We start from the raw sequence: 15,376 nt of genomic DNA, 5'->3' as shown, positions 1-15,376 counted from the left end.
ATACTTTCAAGAGGTAGGGAGGTGATCACATCCTTTGCCAAAGTAATGATGCTTAAAACACTCAGCAATGTGTGTGGTGTGAAGCAGCCCCAGAAAGCAGCATACTCTGCAGTTCAGGTCCTCTGCCGTCATGGGGACCACAGAGTCCCATGCCATCACCAGAAAGGGCATTCTCGGGAGGATGTTAAATCTCAAATATATGCCTTTGGAGAGAGGAATATAGAATTCTAGAACAGCAGATATGGTCTGTGTATCTGCTTCGATTGACCAAATAATTATGTGTGTTTCTGGCATGATTTTTATACTTATTCTCGGGAGTATGGGTCTTGGGGACCTCTGAAGCATCCCTTTTTCTCTCTCATTCAGTGGTGAAATGGTGAATCACTTGGTTTGAGAGGAAGCTAAATTTATTTCCTCCCTTAATTGGATTTACTTGCTTCATTTGTGAAGTAAAATACTGTTTAATCTCTTTATAAAAAGTGCTAGTCATAGAGTTTGCTTGTTAAAATACGGGCCTTGCTGTATCTCTGTTCTTCCTCCAGGATGAAGAAGAGGAGTCCAGTAGGCAGGAAACGGAAGAGAAGATACTGCTGGATCCAAACAGCGAAGAAGTTTCCGAAAAGGACGCCAAGCAGATCATTGAGTACGTGGCCCTCAGAGTTTTCCTTACAAATACGGTCTTTGAGGTCCATGTGGTGTGAGTTTTCTGTTTGCGAATCCTGTTTAAAGACAGGAACATACTTCATACTCACACTCCAGCTAGAGTGTTCCCTCAGCTCCTCACAGGTCACTTGTGAGCTCTGGACCCCTCTGGTCCAGGGCTTTGTGTGGCTCATCCCATTCCCTCCATCCCTCCCTCCCTGCTCCCTCCCTTCCTCTCTCCCTCCTTCCCTCTAGCATCCTGTCTCCTGCTCGGGCTCTTTTCTGGACTTTATGCCTGTCATTTGTACTTCTATCCCAGATTAGACTAATCAAGTTTACATTCCTCCGCTCCCAGGGGGAAGGATGCTTGTCTTCCCTGCCTCCTTCAAAGCCATCAACAGACCCAGAAACCCAAGTGTGAACACCTTTCTTGTGTCATGCCGGCTGTCATAGCTTCGTCAGCTGCCCACTCCGTCAAGGTCCACACTTAGCTTCCCCTGTCTGGGTGCCGGGCACCATACCTTGCCCCCTTCCAGGCCATCCTCCAATAGTGGTTCACACACCTCGTTGCTTGTGCGACCATTGTTATAGGAGCATTGTTCTGACATAGCAGACAGACGTGGACATTCGAATGGTGAGACTTTCCGAAAAAGAAGAAACGGATGTTCTCATCTGTTTTTCCCTTCCCGGATTGTGTGCCCCGCTTCAGGAGCTGTTTTCCAGTGCATCCCCGATTTTTCAGGGAGGCTTTTAAGAATGTGCAGTGGCTCTTCCATGTGCATTGGGTAAAAGGCCCCCACGAGGCATAGGGGAAGGACGAACCCCTTTATCCTCTCCCTCCCCTCTAAGGTCCTCTTCAGGCCTCTCCCGCTTGTCCGGCCACGCTTCCCTAGTGTCCTATGGATGGGCTTTGTCTTCACATCCAAGGGACGCCCAGGACAGCCTCATTGGCAGAGTGCTGATCTCCAGTCCTGCAGGTCAGGCCCCTCTTGGTCTCTGAAGGTCAGGGCACCTTTTATGACCTTCAAAGTAACCTCTGTGAAGCTCAGATTCTTCCCATGTATAGTGTGGAGCTGCTATGATGATGATGATGACCCCGCTCAGTTTTTGTGAACTCTACAAAGAATGCTTTTAACGGCAGGGCCCAGTTAATATCCACAGCAGCCACGTTAGCCTCTCAAGTCCTTTCTGATGCCATGACACACAGACTCAAGCCGCTCCATGGACTTTCTGCTTTGTCTTCTTCAGGACTGCGAAACAGGATGTGGATGACGAATACAGCATGCAGTACAGTGCCAGGGGGTCACAGTCCTACTACACGGTGGCTCACGCCATCTCTGAGAGGGTAGAGAAGCAGTCTGCCCTCCTCATTAACGGCACCCTGAAGCATTACCAGGTATGTTTGCGGGCCCCATAGCAAGCCTTGGTCCTGCGTACGTGTCATCCCCAAGTGTGTACGCCCCACTTTCGGAGCCTTAGTCAACTCAAGAGGAGGTTCTAAAGGCAGGAAGCCGTTCCGGGTTGAGTAGCTTACACTATGGAAGGTCTTCGCGACTCTGCATAGGGCTTCCTTCAGAGCATTGTGCTCAACACTGCAGCCTTACGCTGGAGTTGTTTTGGTCACCCTGGAATGAATTTCATAAGAAATGCTGGCTTAACATTTGGACCAGTTTCACTGTGGTCCTTTGCACCAAGATCCAGTTTGGTTCCATTAGGCAGGGACCTGAAGTAAATGAATTATTGCTTCAGCTTTAGTTGCAGCCGTACGGGGATGGCAGAGGTTCAGCGTGCAATCTCCGGCACGTATACCTTTCTCTGAAGGTACAACTGAGTTGTTGGCACCCGCGCTTTGGTTAGAAACTCGGCTGTAAATGTGGCAGGTGCCTCCATTGACCTGTTTAAGGGCATCTCTTGTCTTCTGGCTCTGTCTCTTCTACCGGGTTACCTGGAGTGTGTCCCTTGGAGCATTTGTTCCATGAATTCGTTCCCTCAAAAATTAAAAACTAAAATGAAATAGTAAGGTCTTGTGGTCAGATAAATGTAGGCGATCCTGTTTACTAGAACTAAGCTGTTGTAATTTAGTCCAAATGTGGATGTTGGTGAGAGTTAGTGGAAGTTCTTACTGTTTTTTTTTTTTTTTTTTTTTTAGTTTTTCGAGACAGGGTTTCTCTGTGTAGCTTTGGATCCTGTCCTGGAGCTCACTCTGTAGCCCAGACTGGCCTTGAACTCACAGAGAGCCGCCTGGTTCTGCCTCCCGAGTGCTGGGATTAAAGGCCGGTGCCACTACCGCCCGGCTTACTTTCTAATGATAGGATAACTGTGGACTGTCCCAGGCCAGCTGAGTAATCACCTTGGCAGTGAGTCCTCTCTGTCCATCCATAGTGCCTATCCGCTTATTGAGGACTGGGGAAGTAGATGTACTCTATCATGCACATCAGCATCCTGCAGAAAAGTCACTTTTTAAACATAGTTGGATTCCACAGTTCTCAAACATCTTTCTCTACTACTGCCTGGGCCACTTTTTTATTATTTCTTAATAATATCCTATAAAAAATAGTGTCATTTAGAATGCATTTGCAGAAGTGTATGCTTATGAGCAATCATCTCAAACTTCCTGGGGTCAGCCATTTCCTCCTACCATTGCCTGGACCTCGTCTGTACTGACGGCAACACCGGAAGATTGGCAAACAATGCCTGGGTAGCATTTCTAAAAACATTTTGATCTCCTGAATTGTCTTGGGAAAGTCTTAGGATTGCCCTGGAGCTCCTGGAACATACTTTGAAGATCGCTGCCCTGTAAGGCCACGCCCCCTTATGAGGTCCGAGTATTTTTTTTTTTTTTAAATCTCATTTGACCTACTTAGAATCTTGTCAGTGTGTTCTTTGCTATATTTGATATGGGAGATCCATTTCTGAATTATTTGTAAAAAAACTTTCACTACTTTACGTATTTGTGTGTGTGTGTGTGTGTGTGTGTGTGTGTGTGTGTGTGTGTGTGTGTGTGTCTGTCTGTCTGTCTGTCTGTCAGTCACACCCTGCTCAGGGATGTTAAAGGGCAACCTGTAGCAGTTGCTTCTCTTCTTTTACCATGTGGGTTCCCGGAAACTGAATTCTGTCCTGGCAGGAAGCACCCAAATGGTCCTCATAAATAAATTTAAATGCCACACTGGTTTTCCTCTTGCCATTCTGCACCTTCGTAAGCACTCCTCATGGCTCCCTTTTCAAATCTAGCTCCTCCTACTTCCAAATGTGAATTGCTGTGCACACCCCACTCCTCACTGGGCTTTGTCCACTCCTCAGGATGAGGTGCACCCTTTCCTCCAGGGCTTTTGGCAGGAAAGCTCCTCTTCCTGCGGTCTGACCATCCCCGTCTGCTTTAAGATTTCCGTTTCATAGGTGCTCGCAGCTACGCTTTCCTGTGGCTCCTTGACAAGTTCAACCTTGGCCGAGCCAGCTACAGGCTTCCTGCTGCCTCCAAGAGAATCACGCCTGATTCCAGTCTCCTAGGAAAGCACATCTTTCCACCTGTTTTGTGAGATTCTAAGCTCCTCCCCGGCCTCTGGTTTTGCTTTTATTTTATTGGGGATCTCTCTCTCTCTCTCTCTCTCTCTCTCTCTCTCTCTCTCTCTCTCTCTCTCTCTCTCCCTCTCCCTCTCCCTCTCCCTCTCCCTCTCCCTCTCCCTCTCCCTCTCCCTCTCCCTCTCCCTCTCCCCCTTTCTCTCTCCTTCAAACGTTCCTGTCATTTAGTTGACTTCCCCAAAGCTCAGATAGCAAACAGCCTCTCTTGCCCACCACTGTGGTCTCCACTGTGTCCCCTCTCTCTCTCTCTTTTAACTTGGCTGTTAACATTTAGCCTACAGAATCGTGGGTTACATTATGGCATCTTCGTACACACATTGCTTTTCTGTTTTGTTTTTAAGCCAGGTTCTCGTATAGCCTGGGTTGGACAGAGCTTACTGCAGAGTCAAGGATAACCTTGTGCACTCCTAATTCTCCTGCCTCAGCTCCCAAGAGTTGGGCTTGGGCCTTGCCTCATCCTTTGTTAGGGTTGATTCTCTTCTCGGCCCTTGTGAACCCTTCCTCTTCCCGTTTCCCCATCCCCTCTCAGGGTTTTTCTGTTTCTCTCCCTCTCTCCCTGTGTTGCTGTTCTACACAAACTTTGAAGATGATTTAGGTCTTGGACAAGGCCCCCATTTGGCTTAGGAAAGTCTTCAGATGGTCACAGTGGATGGCGACAGGAAAACTGTCTCCCATACAAGTTTATACACATCCGTCACACTGGCCTACTTCTTGGCACGTGAGAGTGTTCACTGCTTCGTCCCGGACATGAGCTTCTGAAGGGTGTCCTACCTTGGTATCCATCTGCTATAGTTCCTTGTGTGGTCCTGTATGAGGAAGAGTTGTTGAATGACTATTTTAAGTACAAGATCACAATATTTTCTCAGCATAACTTGAATTAGCAAGTTAACGTGACTATAACATGTATATATGTATATATGTGTGTGTGTGTGTGTGTGTGTGTGTAACATATATATATGTATGTTACATATGATTGATGCTATGATTTAAACCCAACATTGCATCATGATAGTGCAATAAGTCTGTGTTCTCACCTCACTTTCCTTTTGTCTTTAAATGAGAATCTAAAGCTGGGACTTGGGTGCCTGCTTCCATGCTTTGAAAATGCGCTGTACATCTTCCAGGCAGCTGCCTTCCAGGGAACTGCCTTCATAAAGTGCCCACAGTGCAGAGTTTCTGTGTGCTGCCTGGGGCCTTTCTTTGCCAGGAAGAGAAATGTCCTTCTGGAGCCCAGCCGAGTGGCCTTGGCTCCCTGGTCACAGGCTTCCTCGCTGCAGGGATGGCACCCTGGGGCCGGCTGTTCATGATCCAGAAAGCAGCTTCTGATGATCAGTGGTCTATGCGCAGCCAGCTCAGCCTTCTGGTTTGTCTTTAATCCTCGAATTGGCTTTTTGTTCTTGGAGTGGTTGGAATAGATTTTGGTTTGGGTTTTCTTCGTTTATAATAATTCTAGAATGTCATCTACTGTGAAATGCTAAGTACGGCTGAGCAGCAAAGCTGCTTCAAATCCCACCAGCGCGCTCTAGCCCATCGTTTCTAAATCTGATTAACACCGAGCACCTGCCAAGCAGCAGGGACGATTACAGGCTCATCTTTTAAATTCCTCTGGCGTTGGTGCCTCCCCTGCTTTGCTACTGTGGGAAACTCCGCACACGGCACCAAGAAGTTAAGAAGTCACAGCCTCGCCTGAGTTGCATTAGTATTAATTACCTGTGCAGATCTTGGATAATTGAAACAGTTACTCTTGGTTTCAGCTCCAGGGCCTGGAATGGATGGTGTCCCTGTATAATAACAACCTGAATGGAATCTTGGCTGATGAAATGGGGCTAGGCAAGACCATCCAGACCATTGCACTCATCACCTACCTGATGGAGCACAAAAGACTCAATGGTCCCTATCTCATCATTGTACCCCTCTCGTAAGTACGGCCATTTATCCCACAGCCATCGCGCTGCAGGTTGGAGACTGGCCTGTCAGCGGCTTGCCCTTGTTTCTCACCTCAGACAGATTAGGAGCATGGAGCTGGAATGCCAGGAACACATAACCTAAATGTGGGTTTTCATTTTCCACCCCAACCCTCCTCCCCACCCCCGCTGCAGCCTCTTGACTGGCTCGGAAGGAAAGTATGTAGTGATTCTTACTGGCCGTTAACATTTTACACCCTGGAGAGCAGTCTCAACCTTCCTCATGTTGAGACCCTTTAACACAGTTCCTCCTGTTGCGGTGACCCCCCACCATAAAATTATTTCATTGCTACTTCATAACTGTAATTTTGCTACTGTTAGGAATCGTAGTATAAATATCTGATAGGCTGGATATCTGATATGTGACCCCCCAAGGGGTCATGACCCTCAGGTTGAGAACCAGTGCTGTAGAGTGAGTCCAAGTAAGTAGCTTACTGAAGGGAAAGGTGAGGGCATTTTTGATTTTTTTTCTAGAACTGTTTTCCATGTTATATTCACACTTACATGCACACATGTGCACACCTCCAAAAGATAATAGATTTGTACGCCTTCCTTATTGTATCTTTGAAGGCAACGTAGAAATCAAAGTCCTTGCTGGGAACTCTGCGTCAAAGGAAACTTTGCGTGCACACTTTGTGTCTCAGTGGCTTGCTGCTCTGGAAGGGCCAGTCTTGGCCGCTTCTGACACAGCCCCCCCCCAGTTCCTCACCCACCGGTGGCTCCCGTTGGTCTTTAACCACTGCTCTCTGAGTAAAGAAATACCTGTTGACAGCCACCCTCCCTGGGAGGGCAGTGCCTCTGTGTGTGCGCGTCAGGGGGATACTTCAGTCACCAAGGTCTTGTCATGGGTTGCAGTCCTGAGACGCACTCAGACCTGCCTCAGACAAGGCTTTTCGTTTCTGTATTTCCTTCCATTCTTTTTTCTGAACAAGGCTGTGAATTATCTGCCTCCGTAATACTTACATGCCCTTTGCATTCAATCTATATTTGTATGGTCTGACATTGATATTTTGGTTACACTTGGGGGGTTTTTTAAAAAATGCAGTAGTTTGCATCTGCTTCCTTTTGATAGACCTATTTACTGTTTTTGTGTGTTTTGTAATTTCTCTTCCCTGATTCAAGACCTATTTACTGTTTTCGTGTGGTTTTGTAATTTCTCCTCCCTGATTCGAGTTTTCTCAGAGCTTACATGGCTAGTTGTAAAGATGCCACCAAAAATCATCTTGCAATTGTTGGTTTTCAGAACCATGGGAAGACTGATGTTTTGTACACATAGTTCTACACTTTTGAATGGTTTCTTAGGAGATTTTTTTTTTTAATGAAGTGTAAAATGGCCACGCTTTGTGGCAGCTTCCTTCTAACTTACCTCTTATCTCCATACCTTTCACATAAATATGTATCTGGGGTATTATATATTCTCTAGCCCCTTTTAAGGCAAGGACTAAAAATGAGTAACACTTTTCTATTAACTGAATTTATATAAATGTGTTTGTGTGTGTTTACTGTGGTTTTTTCTTTGTAGGACTCTGTCTAACTGGACATATGAATTTGACAAATGGGCTCCTTCTGTGGTGAAAATTTCTTACAAGGTTTGGAGCTTTGTATTTATATATAAATGTGGAAAAGCAAAAGAATTGGGCCCCATTTTCTTCATTCTATATGCACATCTGTGAACTGTATTTGGTTGTAAAGTTTTGTCATGTACATCATGTACTAAACAGTGAGAGTTAATCATCCCAAGAAGATTACTGTAATAAACCATAATTACTTTCAGATAGTGAAATGCAGAAGAAAATTGTTAATTATCATATTGCGAGGTTTCTGATGAGAGTAATACAAATGACAAATATCGCACTTTCTGTGTGCTGCTGACTGGCTCACTGTGGGCTGCCGCTGTGCCGAATGTTCCTGCGAAGTCAGGCAATTACCGTGGTGCTGGGGCTGCCTGCTGCACGCTCCCACAGAAAGGGAGCCTTTCAGCCGAGCAGCGGGTTCCCTCCTCCTGCAAGCTCGCTGCAATTTCCTCCCCTCTTCTCCTTCCGCGGTCTTAAGTGGGAAACCTTCCCGTAAGGATCTGGAAAGGGTCAAGATCTGTGTGGTTTAGCTACCACTTTCTTCCCGGATAATAGATCCGTATATGGTAATACATTTATGTGCCCATCACCTGTCTAGGTTCCATTAAGCTCTGCACAGTGAGAAATAGCACCTACGCGCTTCCAGTGGGTAATCGATGTCTTTTTCTTTCCATTCAGGGTACCCCTGCCATGAGGCGCTCCCTTGTCCCCCAGCTACGGAGTGGCAAATTCAACGTTCTCCTGACTACTTATGAGTACATTATAAAAGATAAGCACATTCTTGCAAAGGTATGATTTTAAAAAAAAAATTCTTTTATCTCTAATTGCGGATCATCTTACTGGAGTGTAAAGTATCCCTCAAATTATACTCAATAGTGTAATTTGATCATTAGGTGGCTGGTTTCTTTCTCTTCATTTTTTTTTTTTGTCTGAAATCTTGGTCATGGGATTTAATATTTTGTATGATGGTGTGTGTGTGTGTGTGTGTGTGTGTGTGTGTGTGTGTGTGTGTGTGAGAGAGAGAGAGAGAGAGAGAGAGAGAGAGAGAGAGAAATTGATTGATTTATCCTGGGCTTCTCCCTGCCCATTTGTAGTGAGTTCACATCCTTCTTTTTTTAAAAAATTTCCTTTGTTTTTATTTTATGTGTATGGGTGTTTTAACGGAAACATACACATGCGTGCAGTGCCCATGGAGGCCAAAAGGGGGCATCAGATCCCCAGGGACTGGAGTTACAGATGGGTGTGAGCCTCTGTAGGAGTGCTGGGAATAGAACCTGGGTCCCCTGGAAAAGCTGCAATCTTTCCAAACCAATTCCACATCTGTGGAAAGGATTCACCTGGGTTCCTTCTGCACTTTTTCTCTCCCGCAGCCCTGAATGTGCTTGGGAAGAAATAATGGTTTTTGTTGCCCTGGGTTATTGTCAACACCCCTCTATTCCTCTTGTGCCTCTCTCTCTGAAGGCAAGCAGGCACCCTCCAGATGGTGTCCTCCATCTGAGCATTTATCCAAGCTGAAGCGCGTGTGCTTTATCTGTGTTCAGTTTTTTTTTTTTTTTCCTGGTAAAATAACGGACAGTTATTGTTTAAATTACTCAGGGCTATTCCTGGAGCTATTTATTTGGCGCTGAGAAAGAGTTGTCTCTGTGACCTACCTGGCTTACCATTTGTATGTCTGAAGTTGTCCTTTAGCCACAAATGGGAAGGTTTTCTTCTCATTTATATCATGTTGTCTCCTAATATGATCATGCAGAAGGATGAAAGCACCATCTTTCCTGGAACAAATCATCAAAACTTAATTCCCCCCTCCCCCGTGGTAATTTCTTTTACCCCGTGGTGTTTGGAAACCTCTAATCTGAAACTAAGTTATGGTCAGAATTGAGCAGAATCCCTATTTCTGGGGTTTGGTCCATCTCTGCATTAAGCCTTTGCTCTGGGAGCTGTGAGTTCCCTTCACGGTATCATAGGAAATCACATAAAGGCAACTCCTGCCCTGGGGAGGTTTAATAATTGAGATGACACTGATGGCAGGTACCGCCTTCCAGTTGCTCCCGCTCCGAGATGAATTTGGCAGTGTCACAAATGACGTGTCTCCAGTATTACTGTGGGAATGCCTTTGAGATCCCTCAAAAAAAAAAAAAAAAAAATCTTGTGCCTTGTACATATGTATTTCAAAAGTCATCGGAGATGCCTGGTAACGAGATGCAGTGCTTTTATTTGTTACTGGAGAAATGGCACTCTCGAAAGGGGTAGTAATTTTTCCAAGCAGAAGACCTAATTAGTAGTTACTTGGTGGCAGAATCAAAGGTCTCTGGTTCCTTGCTGCTTCGTAAGCTCAGTTGAGGAAGAAAGTCGATTTAGAATATCTACTTAGATGCATGCTTGTCTGTGGACCTCTTTTCCCTGCTGTTGGCAAGTTGGCTATGGACGTTGGTCGTTCTTACACACTTGGCAGTGGTAGAGAAACGGGGCAGGGAATGCTGGTAACTTCTTTTATCTGGGTATCCCAGCTTGGCTCATGGTTTTCTTTCTTTTCCCTGACGTCACCGGTCCTTCTAACGAGGAGGTGAGAATCACGCCATACTTGCTTGTCTGCTTCCGCTGACTCTTGCCCCAGAGCCAGAAACATCCAAGCAGCAGACTTGTGGTTTATTTTGTTTGTTTGTTTGTTTTTAACCAATGCCACCTTTGTGTAGGCCAGCGGTTCTCAATCTGTGGTTCCCAACTCCTTATGAAAGGGGGTAGAATGACCCTTTCACAGGGGTTGCCTAGGACCATCCGAAATATCAGATATTTACGTTATGATTCATAACAGTAGCAAAACTACAGTTATGAGTTAGCACCAAAAATAGTTTTATGGCTGGGAGTCAACATGAGGAACTGTATTAAAGGCTCTTAGTATTAGGAAGGTTGAGAACCACTGGTGTAGGCAAAGCCTAGGCTGAGTGGTGCGACTCTCCCAGTTCTCCCTTGAGCAGTAAACTTGAAGAGGCTGAAAGGTAGGGTGTGGGAGAGGAAAGAACCGTTAGCCTTTGGCACTATTCTGCCATATTCACATTTGCCTTTTTAAGTATTAGTCCTGTGGAGGAGTTTGCTGTGTTTCATTCTGCAGTTTGGCCCGGGTGGACGATGGTAATTTTGCATTGCATTTGTGCCAATGGGCCTATGATCATTTTGAGTAGAACAGGGTTCCTCAACCTGGCAGGTTAAGAACATGCATGAACTGAGGGGGCCTGTTAGTTTGATCTATTTTTTTTTTCTTTTAAGAAACTGAATGTTTATAGAGTTGTGTGTGTGATATTCCAACTTTCCAGTGTTAGCAACCCAACACTGAGCCATGCCCTAGAGGTACTAGATGGCTGGTCTAGTAGGAAAGAAGGCAGGAAGGCAAGAGGGCCTAGGAGATAGCGCCCCTGCATCTTCCAGAAGCCAGTCATTAGTGCCTGCTTCCGGAGGCTGTAAGTGTTCTGTTCCTGCTGTGAGCAGAGGTAGCATGATCACAAAAGTCTGGAAGATCCCTCATGACATGGTAACAAGAGCATCATTGGGTGGAGAGAGGCCAGACCTCGTCTGAGGAGTGCCCATTGCACTCTGGGCCCATTTTCTTGTTTCTGAAAGGTGAATTTGGAATCACTTGTCCTGGGAGGACTACTGTAGTTTTAACAGTCTGCCAGGCATGGGCAACACTCCATTGGTTGGGATTCCTTTCTCTTAGAGAGTATCATTCTGCATCGTGTGCCAAGTTGGATTCTTTGTTTTTCCACACACATACCCCAGCCATTTGGAAGGCACCATGTTTCTGCTGACTAGGCTCACATTGGTTCTTCCTCTGGTGCTGCAGATTCGGTGGAAATACATGATTGTGGATGAAGGCCACCGCATGAAGAACCACCACTGCAAGCTGACCCAGGTCCTCAACACACACTACGTCGCCCCCAGAAGGATCCTTTTGACTGGGACCCCGCTACAGAATAAGCTTCCCGAACTCTGGGCCCTCCTCAACTTCCTCCTCCCTACCATCTTCAAGAGTTGCAGCACATTCGAACAGTGGTTCAATGCTCCATTTGCCATGACTGGCGAAAGGGTACTGGTCAAACTCTGTGTGTATGTGTGTGTGTGTGTGTGTGTGTGTGTGTGAGAGAGAGAGAGAGAGAGAGAGAGAGAGAGAGAGAGAGAGAGAGAGAGAGAGAGAGAGAGAGAAAGGGAAGAGGGAGAGAGGGAGGGAGGGAGGGAGAGAATCTGTGTGTGTGTGTGTGTGTGTGTGTATTTGTGTGTATTTTCCCGTGTGATGGTGCAATGAAAGCAGAGGAACGTAAGAGCTACAGAAACCCCACAGGGTGGTTTACAATGTCTTTTGGTGAGTGAGTGGGATCCAGTCCCATTTGGGATTAGGTTTTCTCCTCTGAATCTAGGTTCATATGGGGCATCCCAGGCTCTTTGTCTTCTGCCAACTTTTTCCTGACAAGAGTGTTCAACACTTGTCACAGGGAGGGTGAGAATGGAGATGTTGGCTTGATCAGTTGAACCAGACCAACTCAACCAATTCAATACAAATGCAGAAATCTTCCCTTGTTATAAACTCCCCTGGGCCATGCTTTCATAGAGTTTGAGTGTAATACGTTAATTTTCCACACATTTTTTTCAGGTTTTAGTGTAAGCTTCCACTTTGTCTGTACATAAATACTCCTTAAGTCCTGGAGTAGCTATTCTCGTATGTATTATTATTACTATTATTCCTTTAACTATCTTCTCTTTGAGCTCCTGAAAGGCAAGCTTGGGATATTGCAAAGAAAAAAGTCCCCGAAAGGGACACATACCTTTTTGATTACCAGTTCCTTGACTATAAGAATGAGAAGCCACTAAAATGCTTCAGAGAAACTTTATGTTTCAACTCTTAGCCCTTTCATTTTCAGGTACCTTAAAGGTACATTTGCTGTTCATTAACTGGCTTGCCCATGTGGAGAAAGCCGTGTCAATTAGTTCTGCCCCCTAGAGGCTAACAAGGGAAGGTGAACCAAGATTTGGGCAAAGAAAGGAAAAGGAGTTAGGATGGAGGGGCCAAGGCCCTTGCAGTGTAAACACACTCACCCTCGTCCTTCCCATCTTCATATTCAGGCACCCATCCTTTTGTCTGTTTCTACACTAGACACAGCGAAAGTCAAGAGCTTCAGCTGAAGTAGGAGCACACAGACTGTGGCTCCTTTAACCATTCTGTGTTAGTCTTAAGTCAGTCAGCATTGTTGTCCGTATTCTGTCCGTCTTTGGGGCTGTTCATACTACTAATGTGAAACACGGTTCCAGGGCCCTTTCCCACAGAACTAGTCTCTAAGGCAGATTCCCATTTGGAGGTCATTTTATTTCCATGGGGTAGGCAAGTGGGAAGAGAATTGGAGGTCTCGATGGTTGGCATAAACCTGGCCTTAGAGCATGTGAAGTTCCAGTGTGCATTGAAACACATAATGAGTGTAACAGTTTCTCTGTGGGAAACTTCCTTCAAGAATTCATCGAAGGTTGTTTTGTAGGTGGACTTGAATGAAGAAGAAACTATCTTGATCATCAGGCGTCTACACAAGGTGTTGAGACCCTTTTTACTGAGGAGACTGAAGAAAGAGGTTGAATCTCAGCTTCCAGAAAAGGTCAGTTGCAGATTCACGTCCTGGGTTTTACCCTCCTGTGCGTGTGTTTTCAGCACCTGCCTCTGACGTTGCGTGGGGCAGGTTTAATAAAATAATCAAATTCATGGAGTCTTAGTACAGTTGACTGTATTTTAAGTTACTGAGCTTGTGTAGTCCCACCTGGAGGCCCTGCAGAACTGTCCTGCTCTAAGGCACACCAGAATTGACATTTGGTACTGGTGTCATCCATCACTGAAGGGAAATTGAAGGGGTCAGGAAGCATCTGCCAGGTTTCCTGAAGGTTCATTCAGTGTTTACTATTTGTGATGTTACTAGTTTGGGGGAGAGAGAGTTGCCTGAAAGGACAGACTAGGATGTGGATTTGTGTGGGGTAGCTAAGTTCCTGTGGATTTAGCCTGGAACCTAGGCAAGTAGTTTTCAGATTGCTCTTTGGAAATAGTTTTTAGTTCTGTTGACTTTCTTTGGGCCCAGGCTGGTATTGGACTTGAATTTTGATTACTGTACCCCTAATCCTGTCCTGGAACCATCTACATCTGAAGTTCCATTCTCTAAAAGGTAGTTTGCTTGGGGTTAGATACTGTCTCTCTCTTTTTTTTTTTCTTTTTTCTTCATGACACACTTTTATTTTCATTTCTCTTGATGGGTAAAATCTGAGCCATCTTGTTATTTTATGGCTGTGGAATATTTTTGGGTAACAACTATTGGACAGATTGGTGCATCCTGTCTGTTGTAAAGCAGGAGTTGGCAGATGGTTGGGCAGAGTTGATCACTTTGCTATGAGAGAATTTTGTGTCTTAATCCCTTATTCATTAATAGTCACAAAAAATTAAAAATAAAAGTCCTATACTATGCTTACCTAGTAAAAGTCTAAGTATGTATTTTCCTTTGTTAGTGACTGCATCTTGGGATCAAGTGCTGTTATTATTCCCTTTGACTTCCTGTGGTCTTGACCTCTGGGGAATAGCGATGCTCTGTGTATAGTACTGTCTGTAGATGTCTTTCTAGGTATCCATGTCTTTAAAGACAACCACTTTACCTTGTCCTGGAGGCAACTTGGTGGAGTTGAAACTGTTGACTCCGCCCATCAGTGGGCACAGGAACCCCTGCATTCTCCATTGCTTAGGATGTGAATGTTGGCCAGTCATTTCGACCAGGGTCGCCTATTGGTCTTGTCAGTGACCAGGAAACTATGTAGCATCTGCCTCACAGGATTGCTGTTTGGTCTAAGTGCTAGACACATGAGCATAAGTCTGGTACAGTTTCTGCTGTCCTGGTATTTTGTGGGTTTTTTGTTTGTTTGTTTTGTTTTTGATTTGTTTGTTTTTATTTGGTTGTTTGTGTTTTTTTCCTCGAGTCTCTATTCTGTTCCAGGTTTCTGTTGTTGATGGAGGCCCTACTCTCTTGTCCACTTGGAGTTTTTTTCTCACCAATCTCTTGTGTTTCCTGGGTTTTCTGTGGCCCTCTTCATCCCGCCTGTAAACCGCCTAGAGCATGTATGTGCCTGTTGTTGACCCAATTCGATTGATATCTATTCTCGACTTTCATTACCTTGTTATTATTATTTTTTTAAACTGGGGAAATTGGAAATTTAACTCTCATCCTTGGGAGGTGAGGAATCTTTTTCTACTACCTCATGCTTTAACTACAGCAGACTGCATATGTCTTCCATGGTCTGAGTTTTTTTTTTTTTTTAAAGTTAAATAGTGTTTTATTCTCCAATATTTTCATGAATGAAAAAGGATCAGGAAAGTGAGTTTTAATCCTAATTTTAGTTTACATCTAGTAACATCTACATAGAACTATACTCCTTCTGGTTTACAGTTCTGTGGTCTAAACTAACGTCTACCTCCCTGTGTTCAGAACCAGACTACACCACTGTTCCCTCACCTAACGTATTCTCTCTTGCACAGCTATGCCCGTACTCTTTTGTACCCAGAGTACGATACCCTATGCTCACTGCCTTCCCATCCTAAGCTTAGCTTCC

General features: G+C 45.1%; 1 protein-coding gene across 7 annotated transcripts in view; it reads left to right on the top strand.

The window, feature by feature from the left end:
- Smarca2 (SWI/SNF related, matrix associated, actin dependent regulator of chromatin, subfamily a, member 2) overlaps positions 1-15,376 on the top strand; it is a 172,315-nt gene that overhangs the window by 62,785 nt on the left and 94,154 nt on the right. For all 7 annotated transcript variants that reach the window (XM_052714360.1, XM_052714355.1, XM_052714359.1 and 4 more), the window contains exons 13-19: positions 543-643; positions 1,891-2,038; positions 5,976-6,139; positions 7,708-7,774; positions 8,438-8,548; positions 11,598-11,840; positions 13,279-13,392. In XM_052714360.1, coding sequence (XP_052570320.1) covers positions 543-643; positions 1,891-2,038; positions 5,976-6,139; positions 7,708-7,774; positions 8,438-8,548; positions 11,598-11,840; positions 13,279-13,392 — 948 coding nt within the window. The remainder of the gene's footprint in view (positions 1-542; positions 644-1,890; positions 2,039-5,975; positions 6,140-7,707; positions 7,775-8,437; positions 8,549-11,597; positions 11,841-13,278; positions 13,393-15,376) is intronic.

This window comes from Peromyscus californicus, unplaced genomic scaffold (genome assembly GCF_007827085.1).
Source record: "Peromyscus californicus insignis strain IS unplaced genomic scaffold, ASM782708v3 Scaffold_4__1_contigs__length_199733344, whole genome shotgun sequence".
Taxonomy (NCBI): Eukaryota; Metazoa; Chordata; class Mammalia; order Rodentia; family Cricetidae; genus Peromyscus; species Peromyscus californicus.
The sequence above is the reverse complement of the archived record's forward strand: the minus strand, read 5'-3'. Positions and strand labels throughout refer to the sequence as shown.